The 18,368-nt window shown below is 45.4% G+C and overlaps 1 protein-coding gene across 4 annotated transcripts in view; it reads right to left on the bottom strand.

Annotated features, from left to right (window-relative positions):
* The window catches only part of PHLDB2 (pleckstrin homology like domain family B member 2), a 115,277-nt gene that overhangs the window by 45,534 nt on the left and 51,375 nt on the right, over positions 1–18,368 (bottom strand). For all 4 annotated transcript variants that reach the window (XM_065676014.1, XM_065676012.1, XM_065676015.1 and 1 more), the window contains exons 2-3: positions 9,292–9,404; positions 4,594–5,942 (exon numbers count right to left, since the gene is read on the bottom strand). In XM_065676014.1, the coding sequence (XP_065532086.1) occupies positions 4,594–5,942; positions 9,292–9,343 (1,401 nt within the window). In that variant the 5' untranslated portion in view covers positions 9,344–9,404. The remainder of the gene's footprint in view (positions 1–4,593; positions 5,943–9,291; positions 9,405–18,368) is intronic.

The following is an 18,368-nucleotide window of genomic DNA, read 5'->3' as shown; positions in this document are numbered from 1 at the left end:
ACCAAGCTTCATAGCAAAAGCTTGGAGCTGCAGCTAGTCACAAAGGATGGTGGGGAAAGAGGTCCAGAGACCACGGAAGAGAGCAGCAGAAACTTCCCTAACTTGCTTTCTTACAAACACATTCAGTATCCCACAGACAAGAGGCAGGAAAAAGGTTTCTCTTTCCTTCCTGCATTTCTAAGGAGCATTTCACATGCGTCAGATAGCGAGAAGCTGATTTCAAAGGTAGGCTTTAGCTGGGTGTGAGAACAGCTCAACAACTGTCCCTCCCTGTTCCCTCCAGTTTGCAGCCGTTTCTCACCCCAGCTGCATTTACTTTCTCATTTTCAGTCCTTGCTTTGCTATAGACTTTTGGCTCCCAGGTTACCACTCAGCACAGAAGTCAGGAAAAGCGCCCGTATTCCACATCCATCTCTGCCAGAGGGTGCACAGGAGCATGAAGTCTTTCACGACAAAGGCACCTGCGTGGAGAAGAGCTCCAGAGGGACCACCTCAGCTCAAAGCAGAGGATGCGGTGCAGGGCTCAGGTCAGCACACCTCATCTTTACCTTCCTGTTAACAGGCACAGAAGAAATGGACCAGTAAAAGCAGAAGAGATCAGTGGCATTGAGCAATGCCAGTCTCTAGGGAGGAACTGGGCAGACAGCTGTCTGCAGAATTAGCTCCTGTATCTGCAGGCATGTATTAGGCTCCTGAGGAAATGCCACTGGCTTCCAAAATAACAGTATTATTCAGACCAGTGCCCTTTTGCCCCTATAGTACCTCTGCAGAAGCTCCTTTTCAAATCACACTGAGGGCAAGAGCCTGAAGAGCAGAGCTCCAGTGCAGTACTATAAGTCCTGTAAATGAGAACGGGTCTCCTGACATTTATTTCTTCCTGGCCCATATTCCACAAAAATTAGGTATCTTTAATAATCCAAAGTGTGGATTACAGACCCCCCAGGAATGTTTTGGAACACAATGAAAACTGAATGTTCCTGAAAACCTTTATATTAGTAATTAGTGTATCATAATAACTATATATTAGTAATTAGTGTATTATAATAACTATATATTAGTAATTAGTGTATATATAACTATATATTAGTTATTAGTATTAGCACTAGTTATAGTCTGCAAAGGGGTTTTTATCCTATTACATGACACTTGTTAACTTACTAAACTAAACCGATGTTAAGTAGCTGTAATGCTACAGAGACTGTCCAATACTAGTGGTGAGAAAGATTACCTTGAGCTAGCCTTTGTCTACTTGGCTGGGCTTTCTATAACAGTCAAGTCACTTTTACATGCAGCTTGGGTACTGTGTGTTTAAAGGGTCTATAAAAAGATACAGTGCCAATATAAATGTATAAAACATATATATGATGCTGTTCCGAGCTGTACGGGAGATTTACACAAGCTCTAATACCCATAATTTTAAAGCAGCACCACCTTGCAAATTCAAATATCCTTTCATTTCATTTTCCCCTCGCATGAGCACGTCTTACTGAGTTGTAAATGCATCAATGCAAACCAGGCACAGAGATACTCGCTATGATTTCCTACTTGCTGAATAAACGTCATGAAATCCAATGCTCTTTTGACCGTGAAAACGTGGACTACGGAATAAGGTCCTTGAATTCTATTACTGCTCATTGAGGCATTGGTCATACAACTGAAATCTCCCCCAGCACAATTCCTGGGGAGAATTTCATTAACAAGCATATGCTTATGGGTCTGTACTAACAGCTGGACTGTGGAAGGTGTCATGCAGCTACTGCATGTCTAATTGTTAAGTACCTACCACCATCTAGAGGAAACACACTGTACTGCCTAAAACCCAGCAGTAACACAAATCATGTTCAGTGCTATTCAAATGAGCAGGCATCAAACAAAACAGATGGCCTTAATATCTATCTGACTGTGTTGGCTGTGCTGTTCCACCCCCAACCTCCGCACAGGCTGAAGAGAAAGGCTGCCTTTCAGTTCCAGCTGCTACCACAATTGGGCTTTTATCTCAGACAGGGGAAAAAAAAGGCAAGATCTCATCTTAAATAAAAATTCAATAGCTCACTGAATCCCATTGACTATTCGTGGATCACGGTGATAATTCTTCTCCTTGTTTATAAGGCTTCTGGGCTAGCTTCAGCAAAGCTAACTCTGACTTCTACTTGTCATAGTACTACCCTTAACATCTGGATAAACATCCCTACACCACGATGCTATGTCCGGTCAGCTGGGCTGGAAGTGGAAGCAGCCCTGTGCAAGGTCCAGGGGCAATGGGGTGCCCTCCCACCAGTCCCCAGCACTCAGCAGTAATGCTGGAGGGATGGCACTGACCAGAACCCTGGTTCTTCCTGCTTCTGGAGTCACAGAGGAAGAGGCTGGCAAAACAGAAGTGGCACAAGCCCAAAAGGGCAAATCTAAAGACAGAGAAACACCAAATTCTACACCAGTACATACATGTCTTCTCTGTTTGGTACACTGGAGCAAATTAAAACTCAGATGTTTAAATCGTTCTTAATAAAAGGAAAAACCCTCAAAAACCTCACATACACACACCCCCCAAGCCCTGCAATGTTTGCAGGCACTATTTGTGCCTTTTTCCCCATAACTAACATGCTTGGAAAAACAGCAGGCAAATTCTCTCTTTAAAGAATCAGGATTTAACAGTAAGTCCTGTTTAGTAAGGAAAGAAATGAGGGGAAGGGAGAGGTGGTCATTACACCCGAATAAAGACCCAGAACCACTTCTAACACTACTGAATACCAAAAGAACTCCCTATCTTCCATCCCTCACAAGAAACCCACCCAATACTCAAACCAAAAACTAAACGCCAACCCTGTTCTCTTTGAAATACAAATACACTCTACTATATTGTCTTTTATGACTGATTATCTCAGCACGACTGTCTGGAAAACCCTCTGATAAGAAGCAAACAGCACTTTGCACACACTAAACCACCAGGACTAGGGAAAAGGGAGATTTCCTATAGGAGTGGGGGAGCAGCAGGGAGAAGGCAGCAAAAAGGAGAGAGAAACAACACTCCAGCATTTCTGCTGATGCTTCCCCTCCTGCACGCACAACCTTTCCTAAACTGCCCAGTCTTTTCCATTCACATCTGGCCCTCCTTGCCCCGGTGAGCCCAGTCCCTGCTCCTGAGAAGCTTCACAGGGAGCCAGCAGAGGTTTTGGTGGGCAAAGGGTACAAGGCAGAGACGCACTGCGCCACTCATCGAGGGGGAAAGGGGCTGTGCCTGCCGCCCCTTTACACCTCAGCTCTACAGCCCTGGTTCTAAGCAGGCAAAGATAACATTTTGGCACCTTGCAAACCAACAGCATGTATCTTAGGCTAAAGTGCTGAGCCTATTAGCAGGAGCCTGCTGTTTCATCCCTAACAGAACAGGTTCTCCACCAGCTTGTGTCAAGGACATAGGTGAGATGCGAGGGAGACATCTGAATGGGTTATCATCCCTCAGCTGAACCTGCTCGCAGGTGAGGCTTGAAACAGGAGCAGTGGCCCTGCATAACCAATGGATCACTGCTACTGGCACCTAATGGGCATCCCGCTGCTCCTGCATCCCTCTGCTCCTCATGGCTTTTCAGCCCGGGAGGCCTGGGAAGTGAACTCCCCTGCGGCTCTGCTGCCTGTATGCAAACAAGACAGGTTTAAGAGTATCCTACCCTGACTTTGCTCAAACCCATACAGACTTTAAATAAAGCACACATTTAAAGCGAAGGTCTCAAATCTAAGCCTTAGTAATACAAGCCGGCCAATCGAACAACCTTGGTTTCCATGTGGACAGTAAAATCAGTGTAATACGAATGCATGTTAATTGGGTCAGAGAAAAATTCTTTCACAGAAAGGATCCTTTCAGAGACAGCTTCAATAAGAAACTTTTCCAACTACCTTTGTGTGTTCTGAAGATCTTTTTGGTTTTCCTACCCAAAAGTTGTTTCGGTAACACATAAATGACATTTTGCTCCCAAGTTTCACCCCAAGCTGAAGCGGTATGCGCTGCTTTACACTCTGACTAGAAGCAAACAGAGAAACCCTGCCCCTCTCTTCTAGTCTCCATTCTGTGATGGGGAGAAACAAGGAGGCCTGTATTTTAATGACAATATTCATAAAGAAAAGCCACAACCAAGTAGAGAAAGCTCTGATGATAGATGTTGAATCCACACCAATGCATACCTGACAGCAGAGCACACATAGCTGAGCAGCTCATAGTGGAGTCTCTTTTACCCGCTTACCACAAAACAGTGCCATCATCTAAACCAAAAAGTGCTGGATCCCTGCAGTGTAATTTGCGGGGTTTATATAGGGAGGCATTGTAAGAGCCCACAGGATGACTGATGAACCCAATTTACACAGGTTCCAACATCTTTGAAGATGGCTGAACGGCCTATCCCTATCCAAGCTGTTACAGCAGCACGCTATTTAAGCATTAGCTTCATGGACAGCAATAACAAACAAGGCATATGAAGCAGGCAGCATTTGAATTGCAAAGCATGTCAGCCTATGCTTTGCTTACTTTCGGGATGGCCAGATCTGGGATGGACATTATCCAAATGCTAAATGCCATGAAAAGCTAAAAGGAAGAGAAGGAATTACCAGCCGTTCCATCTCCTGCTCCCGAAGCCGCTCTTCCCTCTGCCTCCTGTGATAGTCCATGAGGTCTTCTCTTCCCGATATAGAGCTAATACTGTTCTTCCGCTCTCGCATGGACGTTTGCAGTGAGTTTGGCGTCTGCCTGTAACTCTCCAGCTCTGGGTCATCGAGTTCCACAGAGCTGGTGGAAAGGTTCCTTCGGACAGAGAACGACCTGTCAAAATCCACTGGGGAGAAAGAGCTACTGGGACTCGTTCCTGAGAGTCCAAGTCTATCGAAGTCATCAGGCAGATACGGGGAAGAAGGTGCTAAAAGCATTTTCTTGGCAATTCGAGGGCTTGCAGGAACACTGAGCGTTGAGCTGGCGTAGGAGTTACTCGCAGAGACCGAGTTGGCATGTGGTGAAACCCCTGAGCTGCAGGAAGAAAAGTTCAGGTAATTGTCAGCATCTAAAGCATTCTGAGGTAGATCTTTTTCTCCCAGTTTTTTCCTTTTAGTATTACCCAAAGAGCTTCTGGGGGGCAAACTTAACGGCACCAGTTGGCTTTCTGCTGATTTATAAAGTCTGGGGAGAGAACGACTGTACATCCCCATATGACTTAGAGATCCACCAGAATATTTCCTAGGCCGTGAACCCAGAGTCTCCATCATCACATCCTTGTGCTTCACTGGCTTTATGTGAAGGGCCAGGTTGTCTTCAATGTTCATCCTCCTGCCTTGCTTCGGGCTAGAAGGCATGCTGGCTGCCCCTGAATTGCTAGCAGGTGAAAGCATCAGCTCGTTCCCTGAGCTTCCATTCCACATGGTCAGAAGAGAGCCCGAGATCTTCTTTGTCTCCAGCATTCCCGGGAAGTAGACATTGTCATAGGATTTGTTTTTCTGACTGTACTTGGAGTAGTGAAACTTATCCATCTGTCCAAGGGATTTTATGTTTTCTCTGCTGGCATGAATATCGAAGTCTGTCCTTCCTAAGTTGTACCCGCTGAGGGATGAAGGCATGCCCGATAGGGAACCCAAATGCTTTACAGAGATGCTTTTATCCAGAAGATAAGGGCTTTCACAGGTGAACTGCTTGCCTCCTTGAAGTTTGGTAACAGAGTGTGCATTTTTAACATTGGAGGAGGGATTGGGTTTAACTGGCACTGGTTGTGAGAGGGTTAAATATGAGCCAGCATAGTCCCCATTTGTTTTAAATTTGAGACTTGATGAATATTTCTTCTGGTTGAGGTTTTCCATAATATCCTGGAGACCATTTTCAAGGGAATTCACCGCAGAGCCCTTTCCCAAAGTAGCATTTTGTAATTCCATCTGGTTTTGTGTGTGGCTATACTCTGCCATAACCTTACTGGAATCTGTAAGGAAGAGAAAATAAAGGGGAAAAGAAAAGTAAGTAGCAAGTAAGTAGCTGCCTCTTGCATGTGTATGCCTGCACGTTCATTTGAAATGAACACGTTTATAGTAATTACTGTGCTTGTAATAACTGTGTCTCAGATCATTAAGCAAAGGAGGGGATGCACAACTTTCCCATCTCTCTTTTTGCAACAGATGGAGGCTAGAAAAGAAGGGGTAGTTGGACAGGACCAAATCCATACTACAAATCAGCAACACAGTTGGAAAGAGGCTAGGCTCTTTTCTTTGGTGACCTATCCATGGCAGGAATCTGGCGTAGCCTTTATAATCCTGAGCCTCCTAAGATGCCCATGAAGTAAAGCAGCATTACTGTCCTGATGTCTTACACCTGAGGAACTGAGGTATAGGGAGAAGATGCAAAGCAGACTGCTGAGTAAAGAACTCAGAGCAGGTCTCCCAGGGCTCAGGATACAGAACATAAGATGCTGCTCTGGACCACCTCTTTTAGCCTGTGCAGCTAGTGCATCCAAGCCCAAATATATTAATGAGCTTAATCAAAGCTCAGTAGGAGCTTGTCGTAATTCTGCTTACTCAATGGACTGTCTTCATGGAAGAGTACATAAGCGAGGCCCATTTTCCAAGCTGTTTTAGCTCAGTGCTCTTAAAATATAAACCTGTAACTACACCTGCAAAGAGCACTTCAGTTAAAAGATAGCCTGAAGGATGTATAATGCTCGGCTCTACAACTTCATTCAAAAACAACAACAGAAACTACCACTAAAAACACTGACACTAATAGGGGTTTAAGGTTCCAAGTCCTAACACTTGTTCAGAATTATAATGTACTTCCTTGAAGAGGACACCAACCAAACAAGCCTTTGCTGTGGTGAAGGTTATTGTTCAATGTGTCAAGCTCCAGCCTACAGTTCCCACTCTGCAAAAGCAAAGAAGATCAGTCAGCTCCTGAAAGTGTCAGTCACTGCAGGAGATAAATGGGACCTCCACAGGCTTGCGCTTAGACCTCAAGTGATGTAGAGACGGCACCGCTAACACCTACAGCATCTCCTTGGATGTGCTAGGCTGTGCTTTGAGCTAATGAAGCACTCTTCAGTGTCAGTTCCTGCAGTGCCAGCGAGTGCTGCTTGTGAAAATAAGGGTCAAATCTGGGACTGACTCTTGGCTCAGTCACATTTCACCTGCGACTTCAGCCACCTCGTGAGAAACCTAATTTCAGCTTGCCACTCAACAGGAAAACCTAACATCCAATGGTGAAAAGCGCTTTTAAACTCCTCAGAGGCAATACTTTAATCCTCTTCCAAGTACCACTTCAGGCAATTATACGAACCTAGACACAAAACTCGGATTCCTACTCCCCCACCAGACTGGATACGATCTGGTTGAACCGAGGATCGCTAGGTTCAGGTACCTAGTGGTAGCTGGCAATGCAGTCTTTGAGCGGGTCCTTGTTTCTTGCACCTTCCTTGCTAACAAGCCAAAAATGCCTGGAATTCATTACCGTCCAGGGCATCACATACCTCTGTTGCATAAGCTTCCTCTGTGCTAACTGTAACAAGTCTAAGTAACAACACATTCTCTTCAATTCTTAAGGAACAAACCCCTAAGTTTAAGAACAAAGGTACACATCATTAGCAATGTAATTGAATAGGCAGAAGATAAAAGGAGTCAGCATTAACAGGGAGGAGCAAAACCAAATCAAACCAGAAGAAAATAACAAACACCTTCTTGAACATCGGTGGACCTGGCTAAGCTTGTGTTAATGCCAAACCCTGGTAATGGCCAAAACCATTAACTCGCAGCTTCGTAACCAAGCCTCCGGTTTACTATTACGCAGAACTTTGTATTTTTATGCTGACTGTGATTTTATTTGCTGTAATTTTAACACATTGTTATGATGATACAGCTATCTCAGCTGCCTTTGAACCAGTAAGTTCACAGTGCTCTCTGCCAGACCATCACTGCTGTGAGCAGTGAAACTGCAGTTTCTTACAGTCTGACATCTGACTTGACATTTTTTTAGCTGTTTTCACAACTTTTGATCAACGGCAATGATGAAGATCAAAGGAAAAAAAGGATGAATGCGACCCATGTTCAACAGAGCTCTTGTAGGGACAAGACAAAATCAGATGGCAACGATCAAGCATTCATCACATTAGTGGTGTTATAAGGAAGAACAACAAGATGCAAAAGTTATTTAAAAGCACAGATATAAAGTACAATGTACGTGCCTTGTGTACTCCAATACTTACTTGTACCTTCCATTCTCTCCCCTTCCCTCTTCCAAATCTCTCAGAACTGAAAGCTAATCCCGTATCAAAATTGTACTGCCCACATCTTTACTTCAACACAACTGAACTCACTTTTCTTTCCTTGCATAAACTCTACAGGTCCCCATATAAATAAGCTGGCAGACGCATTAATGGAACATTAATAATCGCTTATTGCTCCCTTGCAACACTAGCAGGGCACATTTAATCCTACAAAGACTGGACACTTATGCCAAAACACAAGTTAGCTCATGGAAACTTTCAGGCCTGTTCACCGCAGCAATGAAGGGTTTATTGTACTTGAAATCCAAACAAGCCCACTGAGAAAAGGTCACAATACCTTCATGTAAGCCACTTGGATTCAACAGTTCTCTACCATACCTTATGCCAGGTCTTCTGTGTTTTTAGTTCCAGCACCACAGTGCCCGCAAACATCCAGTTCAATTCCAACTGGACAACAGCGTATGTTTAACCGAACCATAGCTGCTTCCCACAAACCAGATCTTGCTTGGATTGTTTATTTTCAGGGTTACGTTTGGGATGAGACTTTAGGAATAGGCTAGGATGCATTACACAGCATGGCTGACGCTGCCCTCAGAGGCAGGCAGAGGGACTGGGGCTGGTTGCTCTGGCACACAGTGTGCACTGAACCCATCCAGCATCCAGGTCAGCCCCAGCCTTCACTTGTTAACCTTCAGTGCACGGCACAAGGCTCCTCCGTTCAGCAGGGTATTTGCTGCCTGGAGCTATATGGAAAGAAATTCTTCCTTTCTTATTGGTCTTCTTTTTCCCCCCCCTCATTCCTTTTCTTCCTTTCCTGAGCTGTTTAGCTGGGGGTCACTGATATCTGTTCCAGACAGGCATTAAACTCATGGGGGAGGGTTGGCTGTCTGCAGCATATCCAGCTGTGGCCTTCTTTTGGCTGGTAAATGGAGTTAGACATGGAATAACAACAGAGCACTGATCTTATCCGCGTGTCAGGAGAATTAAAGGGCCAAAATCAATAATAAATTCTAACAGATTTTAGTACATTTACAAACAAACTTTGGTTTTATTAATGGATTACCTGATCCAACATTCTGAAAGGAGGAGGAGAGGTTGCTTCTGTTTGGCATCATATTCCTCCTCTACAGGATGGTTAAAACAACGCTAATTTGAGTGAAGCCAATAAATGTTGACCTGCAAATAAAGTAACAAAAGGAAAAGATGTTGTTAGGAAGTGTACTCTGAGAACATCTTTCAAGTGTACAATATAGACCAAAACTGGCTTTCCTTATGGTAAAATTCCCAGAAACAACTCAAAAAGAAGTATGCTAAGGTATTTAGAAAGGGCACTCCATGTCTAATGTGGAGATCAGGAAGAAACCAAACCAGAAACCCAAACAAACACTCTCTGCAGTTGTTTCATCAGTTAAAAAGTCCGTATCGTTTCATTTGCTAGTCAGCTCTTATCTCTGATCCTGGCTCTGCGCAGGCAGTTACTGGTCACAGCTCCCCAGTTTTGTCTGCGATCCTGTGGCTGCCTTAAGAAATCATTAACAAGGTCGGACTTTTCTGCTGAATCACAGAACCATAGAATAGTCAGGGTTGGAAAGGACCTCAAGATCATCCAGTTCCAACCCCCTGCCATGGGCAGGGACGCCTCACACTAAACCATCAGACCCAAGGCTTCCTCCAACCTGGCCTTGAACACTGCCAGGGATGGAGCACTCACAACCCCCCTGGGCAACCCATTCCAGTGCCTCACCACCCTAACAGGAAAGAATTTCCTCCTTAGATCCAATCTAAACTTCCCCTGTTTCAGTTTTAACCCATTGCCCCTTGTCCTGTCACTACAGACCCTAACAAAGAGTCCCTCCCCAGCACCCCTATAGCCCCCCTTCAGGTACTGGAAGGGTGCTATGAGGTCTCCACGCAGCCTTCTCTTCTCCAGGCTGAACAGCCCCAACTTCCTCAGCCTGTCTTCATACGGGAGGTGCTCCAGTCCCCTGATCATCCTCATGGCCTCCTCTGGACTTGTTCCAACAGTTCCATGTCCTTGTTATGTTGAGGACACCAGAACTGCACACAATGCTCCAGGTGAGGTCTCACGGGAAGGTTTTATATTTGAAAGCCCATAGCCCACTTTCAGCCCACGCAACACCAGCATCCTGCAGCCATGAAGAAACCCATGCAAAAACAGGTATGTGATCCAAAGCGCAGAAAACGTTTTGGCGTGCAGTGATTCCTGAGGTTCCAAAGAAGGCAGACTTGGAACGCAAGGATATTTTTTTTCTTTTTTTTTTTTTTTTTTTTAGAGTTTATTAGAAAAATATTTCTTAAAAAATTGCCGTAACAGAGACCTGGCTGAAAAGAAACATCCAAATCAAATCCCAGCCACTAGAGGCTAAAATTAAACCTAAATCCACCCGGAAGATCTCTAGCGAGTTGTTCTATTGAAAGATTTATTTATTTTTTATGCACACATCTGGTTTTAAAAGGTCGAAAAAAGAGCTTTAAATAAAACCCCACATTGAGTGACAAAAGTAATGGTGACCATCTGTAGGTCCTCTGGGCTTTAACTGCGGACAAGCAAATAGAAACGCAGCAGAAAAACAAGCGAAGGATGGAGACAGATGTCTGGGGCTGTCTAGAGACAAGGCACCTATTTAATTAACCTCAGTCGTCACAGCCCCGACGTTTCAGGTCTCTGTTGCACAGCCTTTTCGTGCCATGCCTTTTCATGTTATTCTCCTGGGAGGACAGCCCTGGGAGAAGGGAGCTGGCTGTAATCCCTGCAGCAGAAGGAGGCTCCTTTGCCATGACCTCTGGCTTCTCCCTTACCTGTTCCCCCCCTAAAGATGCTCTCTCCATGGGGGGGCAGGTGCTGTCCTTCCCCTTTGCTACCCCAGGCAACCCCCGGTGCTGCCCTCACTTCAAAGTGCTTTTTCTTTCTCTGCTAAGGTCATTTCTCAGTCCTAAAGAGAGAGTTCCCACCCCATCTCCCACCTCCCAACAGCAAGAGGTGGGCTTCCTCCAAGAGCCACACAATCTACCGCGGTGCTGATCCCCAAGGAGCCAAAGTGAAGAAGGAGACCCTAAGAGCACAGAATCTGTCCCCAGCAGGTAGTGGGAAATAGCCTGGACAACAGATAGCTTTCCAACCCATTTCATGCTCAACAGGTCCTTCTGCTGACATGAAACATTTAGGATCCTTTTCACCCCACTGGGTCTTCCATCACACAGAGACTCCTTCCTTAATCCCTTCCAGCTTGCCTCACATCCTCCAAACCTGAAACCCGCGGAGCATCCTGAACCTGAAACCCACGCAGCGTCCCAAACCTGAAACCCGCGGAGCGTCCCAAACCTGAAACCCGCGGAGCGTCCCAAACCTGAAACCCGCGGAGCGTCCCAAACCTGAAACCCGCGGAGCATCCCAAACCTGAAACCCGCGGAGCATCCCAAACCTGAAACCCACGGAGCATCCCAAACCTGAAACCCACGGAGCATCCCAAACCTGAAACCCACGTAGCGTCCCAAACCTGAAACCCGCGGAGCGTCCCAAACCTGAAACCCACGGAGCATCCCAAACCTGAAACCCGCGGAGCATCCCAAACCTGAAACCCGCGGAGCATCCCAAACCTGAAACCCGCGGAGCATCCCAAACCTGAAACCCGCGGAGCATCCCAAACCTAAAACCCGCGGAGCATCCCAAACCTGAAACCCGCGGAGCATCCCAAACCTGAAACCCACGGAGCATCCCAAACCTGAAACCCGCGGAGCATCCTAGGTACCTTCCTTGCCAGGAGTGGGGCTGGAGAGCAACCCAAGGACCCCCTGGCTGGACTGCAGTGGACAGGCAAATGACTCCAGCAAGAGTTAACAGCGCTTCTCCTACTTGTCAGACTGGCTCTTTGCCTTTTGCCTGCCTACGCAATGTTAAGGACTAGGGCAGAAATCCTGCTGAAACCACCTCTACGTTGCTGTCTTGGAATATCGCGTGCATAATCCCTATTAAAATGCTGCACTTCAAGCCCAGAGCTCCCCTGGAAAAGAACCAATAATTTAACTTTTCTGGACACATTCAACCTGACACAGAAAACCGTGGCTCCCAGCATCTCACACCGTTCTGTAACAGGAGTATAATTATATCGTCAAACAGAGAACTAAAATAAGGACAACTTGGAATGAAAAGACAGAAGAAGCGGTTGCTTTAAAAGGCAGGAAAGGTGTAATTGGATTTCCTGCACCTCTAACATTGCTGCTTTGTGGTTAAAATCATCGGTAAGATCACCAAGAAACCCCAATCCTTTCTTATAAAAAGATGGCTAAAACTTAATGTGACAAACATGAAGGAGAGAACAGCTGAGAGGGAAGGGTTTCTATGTAATTGAAAATTCAGTCTTCGACGCAGTTTGGTGAATACCTGGGTTTGTTAATAGCGAAAAGGGAAAATGTCCTTTTTAAGGTTAAATATTTATAGGGTTTCCGTTCGAGTTTGGGAACTCATTACACATCTCTCTTCTTAGCGGATGAGAGATCAGAGAAGTCGTCACCCAGCAATGACTACATTTGGGGGGGGGGCAGAACCTCCTAAAACTCTCTGCTGCGGGCATAAGTGGGAAACAATGAATGAATGAATGAGCCAAGGAGATGAGCAGCTCAACATGTACAGTTTATCTGCTCTTGTGAAAACATATTCTTTCAGATTAGGGTTAGGCAGGGCCTCATCCAACAGCCAGAGAGGCTGACTCTTGTTACAGAGCACATGCTTTACTCCGCTTTGGCTGGAACAAAGCACACTGATTTCATCTGGGTTTTATAAAGTCATCTGATGTGAATGTATACAGCATTAACAATCATGTTTCATCTCTGCAGTGCCCAGGCCAAATTCAGTTTTGTTTCACTAACAACCAGAAAAAACAGTGATTCACGACTCAAACAGGCAGCAAGTCAAACAAAGGATTCCAATCTTAAGATGCTTTAAGCAGGGTGACTTCCACAGTAAAAGCTCCTTTCCCTTGTGTTGTGGTTTGACCCCAGCTCAGCCCCCTCAGCCACTCGCTCCACACTGTGGGATGGGGGAGAGAATCGAAGGGTAAATGTGAGATCCAGACAGTTTAACAGGTAAAGCAAAAGCTGCACACGTAAGCAGAGAAAACAAGGAATCCATTCCCCACTTCCCATCAGCAGGCGGGAAGCAGCCATCACCAGGAAAGCAGGGCTCCATCGTGTGTAACGGTGACTTGGGAAGACAAATGACACCACTCTGAATGACACACACCCCCCCTTCCTTATTTCTCCACCAGGTTTATATACTGAGCATTATGCCATATGGTATGGAATATCCCTTTTGGTCACTTGGGGGTCAGCTGTCCTGGCTGTGCACCCTCCAAACTTCTTGGTCACCTCCAGCCTCTTCGCTGGCAGAGTATGAAGACTGAAACACTACTTAGCAACAACTAAAACCATCGGTGTGTTATCAACATTATCCTCATACTAAATCCAAACCGCAGTACTATATCCGCTACTATAGAGAAAACTAACTCTTATCCCAACTGAAACCATGACACCTTGGCATAGGAGCCTAAAGCTGCAGCTCAACCAAGCTCTATGCATCATATAGTCCATAGATTTAGGGCAACAGTTTCTCAGTGTGCAGTTTCTCATCTCTTCCTTTACTTCAGCCTGGGCTGATACCTACCTCCCTTTAGCAGAGACTGCTCTGGCACCCACTTTGCTCTCACATTACCAACCAAGCGGATTGCAATGCCTCAGGCATTGCTAAAACGCTCCTCTGACTGAATATAAACAGCTAATTTCAGACCAGCTCTCAAATTTGGCCATCTCTCCTTTAAAGCCTTTCTGCTCTTCATTGCTTCTTCATTTTCAGTTTCTCGTAAAACATTACCGGTGGTTCCCAGCAGCTCCTGTTCCCTTTCCCATCTCTTACACTTCAGAAACTCCTACAGCAGTGTACAGCCACCCACGGAAAAGAGATGAAACCCAAAGTGATGGAGAGGGCAAGGCCAAAACCCTATCATTGCCACTGTCCTCACCACATCATTAGAGTTGCATTTGTTCCGCAACAAGGAGGTTTTCAAATGATACTGCTCTGTTTCAACCGTTCAATAACACACACACTGTTCTGGAAACAAAAAAGCCTCTTCAACCTTTACACCCCAAACACAACTCGGTGAATGAGTGCTGACAGCTTCAGTACTCAGAGATTTAAGTGGTATAACACACCGACGCTGATAAAGGGACTGCTTTGTTATCAAGCTGATTTACCTTTTTCCTGCATAACCTGAAGACAATGTACTTGCTCCTGATTAAATCAAGACTGGGTTTTTCCCCTGACTTACTTCACTTACTTCCAAATAAAAGTCCTGGTAGGCTTAACCATATGGGAAAGTAAAACTCAACCTGACCTACAGCTTATCTCCAAAAGCACTTAAGTATAAATCTCTCTTTCCCCAACCCCATAAAGCTTACTGTCAAACTACAGCAACATGATAACAGAAAGGCACCTGCATAATTTGGTGGAGATTCTATACCCATAAACTAGCAAATGGACACATCCTTAAAAGAGAATGCAGTCATCTCGGACAGCTCAGCAAGGCTGTTATTTAAAGGTCGCCTTAAACATCCTTCTTCATTTCCTCCTCTCCCACAACACAATATACTAGACTAGGAGAATTAGCTACAGCTAATTTCCTGCCGGCATAGTCCTGAAATCTACTCCGTCCTTGGTTTTTCATGATACCTTGGTCCCCATGGAGCAAGCGAGCACAAGGTCTTGTTATAGGCGTAGGGCGTTTTAGTTCCCAAAGCTCCCAGCTTGGCACCTCCACCAACACTACAGACCTTAAAAATCAAGTATCTGTGCATCGGATTTGTCTAAGTCACTCCTTTGTAATCCTGCAGGCTTCCGATGTGGAAAAGGGAGCGGCAGAGGAAGTTGCTCTTGTGGCTTATCTCTTCCTCTGAGAGATTATCGTGTTGGATATTGGAGAAGGAACAGAAAAAGAGCAATACAACAACAACAGAAAACACCCTTCAATGACTTCAGTCTCCTCATAAACCACATCTATTTCACGGGAAGAACTATGCCAAAAATTGCACCCAAATGCACATTCTTAAGTATTCTGTCCAACCGTATAAGCACGATTCTCACCTACTTGATAAGGATCGATGTTGTAGGCATTGTCAAACCAATTGCTCTTTCCAATAGATAGACATAATCACTTTAATCAGGTCATGCGAGCTGACAACTTTAAATGTGCATCAAAAAAGGAAACATTCATCACCATGTAAATGTAATAGCTTGTTGACTACAAATGGAGATGTACACCATTGACATAAAAGCCACTGACTGCCAAGGGCATTCAGTAAAAAGTACAGTGAAAACGTTGAAGCTTTATAACATTTGTACCATAATAGCTGCTCTTACCCGAAACTGAAACTGTTAAAGTACACCTTCCAATAAATCTAATCTCGTTCCTGTGTGCTTGGTAGGACAAGAGATGAGACCACCTACTCAAACCACATTATTTTAGTAGACATCACTGCCTCCTCCTTGTTTTGCAGTCACAAACCCCACTGGTTCATCTGGAGTAGTTCACTGAGATAAACGGAGGCGAGGACAGTTCTTTTTTCTACCCAGACAAAAGCCATCGGCAGTTAGAAACACATTAGGAGAGATTCCTGTTAAAACAATGAACTCTTCAGGCAGGCAAACAGGGCTGGCAGAGGATGAGACAACTTCAAGTCATCCTCCTTTACTCTGTCTTGGTATCTTTCTGATAGTGAAGCTTAAGGGTCAGTTATCTGCCCCGATGACTGATTCATCTCCCAGCAGCAATGAGGAGCTCCCTGCTATTATTCTGACACTAGTCCGTTAACTTCGTTCCTACTGATAATACGAGCGTGCTCATAAGGTCTGCAAAGCAAGACTCAAACATTTCACCCAGACATAGCAAACACAAAGCTCTGCGGTGGACTGCGATTGCTTACATCTCACTGTGCAGATGAACAAACCCCCAGACGAACACCACACCTGGTGTAGTTATAAATGCACATGAATATTTCAGACCAACATCATTCTCACTCCTGAAGCCCAAGAAATACAGACTTCCTGCATCCAAAATTTCAGGAAAAACAATTAGGAATGCGAATTCCAGACTGCACAGGAGCAGAAATTCCTACTGTAGGAGAGCAGAAAGAGCCTACAGAGAAGTTTCTCCTTTCCCATCCTAGCTGACAGGATAAACTTGTCTCTAAGGGTGCCCCTAACAAATTCAATGAGAGCTTGTCACACACAGCAGGTAGGTAAGTCACAGAAAATCTAAGCAGCTAAGAAAACGAATCAGAACTGCCTCAAAGATCATCTACCCCCTTGTTGGTTTTGGCCTGCCTGAATGTCCTCAGCATTTTTGCCCTGTCTACTGCATTACTGTCTCAGGCAGCCTTTGCCCATGATCTGCTTTCCTCTGTGCTGATCCCTTTCACTGCCACTTTGGGCCTGTCACTTCCTTTCATTAATGCTTGCCTCCAGCGCCCACTTATTCTGACAGTTTCTGTCTCTCTTGTTCCGTTTGCCCATTTCTCCTCAATTTGTCTCCTTCCTGAGATGCTTGCCCCACATTTCCAAACGTCCCCTCTAGCTCCTTAACGCTTCTTCATTCCCCAGCACTCCCAGGGCAGTGAGCATGCCTCCAGACTAAATGCTTCTCATCACACTTGCTTGGCAAACCACATCATGACAGCGACAGCTCAAGTGGCATCCGCTTTGGCTGCTGTGCTACCAAGCCATAGGGCTGCCTACACAGATACAGGGCAGCATCTATCAGCAAGCCCCAGTACTGCATTGCCTCAGGGGAGGAATACAGGTACTAAACCTGCAGTTACGCCATTTAATATAATTAAGGAAGTTAACTAACATGGTTCCATTAAAAACTGATTCTACCTGCATGAGATTTGAGTAAGAAAAAACAAAGCTGGTTACATCTGCGGAGTTCACTCCTGTATTGCAGTCTCTGGACCACCTTCTACAGGTGAGAACTCCCCTTGGCTTTCCACAGCATCTTGGATGTGCCCCACCAGTCCAAACCAAAACCTAAATGAACAGTATCTGCTCGGAACACCTGAAACAAGGCATTGTCCTATAGCTGTTTAATTCAACAGGAAGCACTATTTGCTATACCAGCGGTTACTACACATCAGAATTGACTGTTTACCTGAGCGGATACACTCCACGTGCAGTGAACACAGCACTAATTCCTTTATGGGCAACTACCAGCACTTCCCCACATCCACTTTCATTATTTCAACTTCCCTTGGGACAGTTAAGTGGAAAAGATGAGATCTTCCCATCCAAACCCCTTTAGTCCTGATCCAACTCCATCCTCGAGGTGGACCTGCAATCTTTACCTCACCCATCCTCTGCTTCCTATCTAGAACCAAACTACTCCAGATTTATCACGATTGACTTTGTGCCTTCCCAACAATGGTCAGCTGGTGTCTTTGCATACCTTCAAGGAACTGCCTTGATAAGCACGGCCAGTAACCAGTACAGAAAAAATGACTAATCTTCCTGTCCTGCTCGCTGCCAAAATTTTCCATTCCCTCAGTAAAAACACGGACACACAAAAGAGCCAATTTAGCATTTGTCAAAATGGAAGGGAAATGCATTGCTGGTATGGAAGTGGAACTGCATAAACCAAAGAAAAACCTCCGGAGATGACGGGGTGTTACTATTTGACTGCCTTAAAAGCATCACTTTCTCTGTCACCCTCTTCGCTCAGCGTACACCACACCCGCCCCTTGACAGCAAAGGTAAGTGCTTTTCCACCTTCTTACTTCACCTCCTTTCTCTCACACATTGCTTCCTTCCGCTATGGGAAAAATAAGACCGTCCTCGGTCTTCGTGATTCCATTTGGCACTGCTCTGCCTCACCTCCTCCCTTCCTTTCCCCTGTTAATACCTTATCTTTGGGAACCTTATCGATGACAACACAGGGAAAGGAAAAACTGAGAAGTGGACTTGCAAAACTGCCTCTCCGTTCCCCCAAAAGAAAGGGAACGCAGAGCACGTAGGTGAGATACCCACCACGTTCTGAGCGCCAACACATGCCCCCAGCTGCCCTGGAGATGCAGACACGG

Source organism: Lathamus discolor, chromosome 4, assembly GCF_037157495.1.
Source record: "Lathamus discolor isolate bLatDis1 chromosome 4, bLatDis1.hap1, whole genome shotgun sequence".
In the NCBI taxonomy this organism is placed as follows: domain Eukaryota; kingdom Metazoa; phylum Chordata; class Aves; order Psittaciformes; family Psittacidae; genus Lathamus; species Lathamus discolor.
This window is presented reverse-complemented; position numbering and strand designations above follow the sequence as displayed.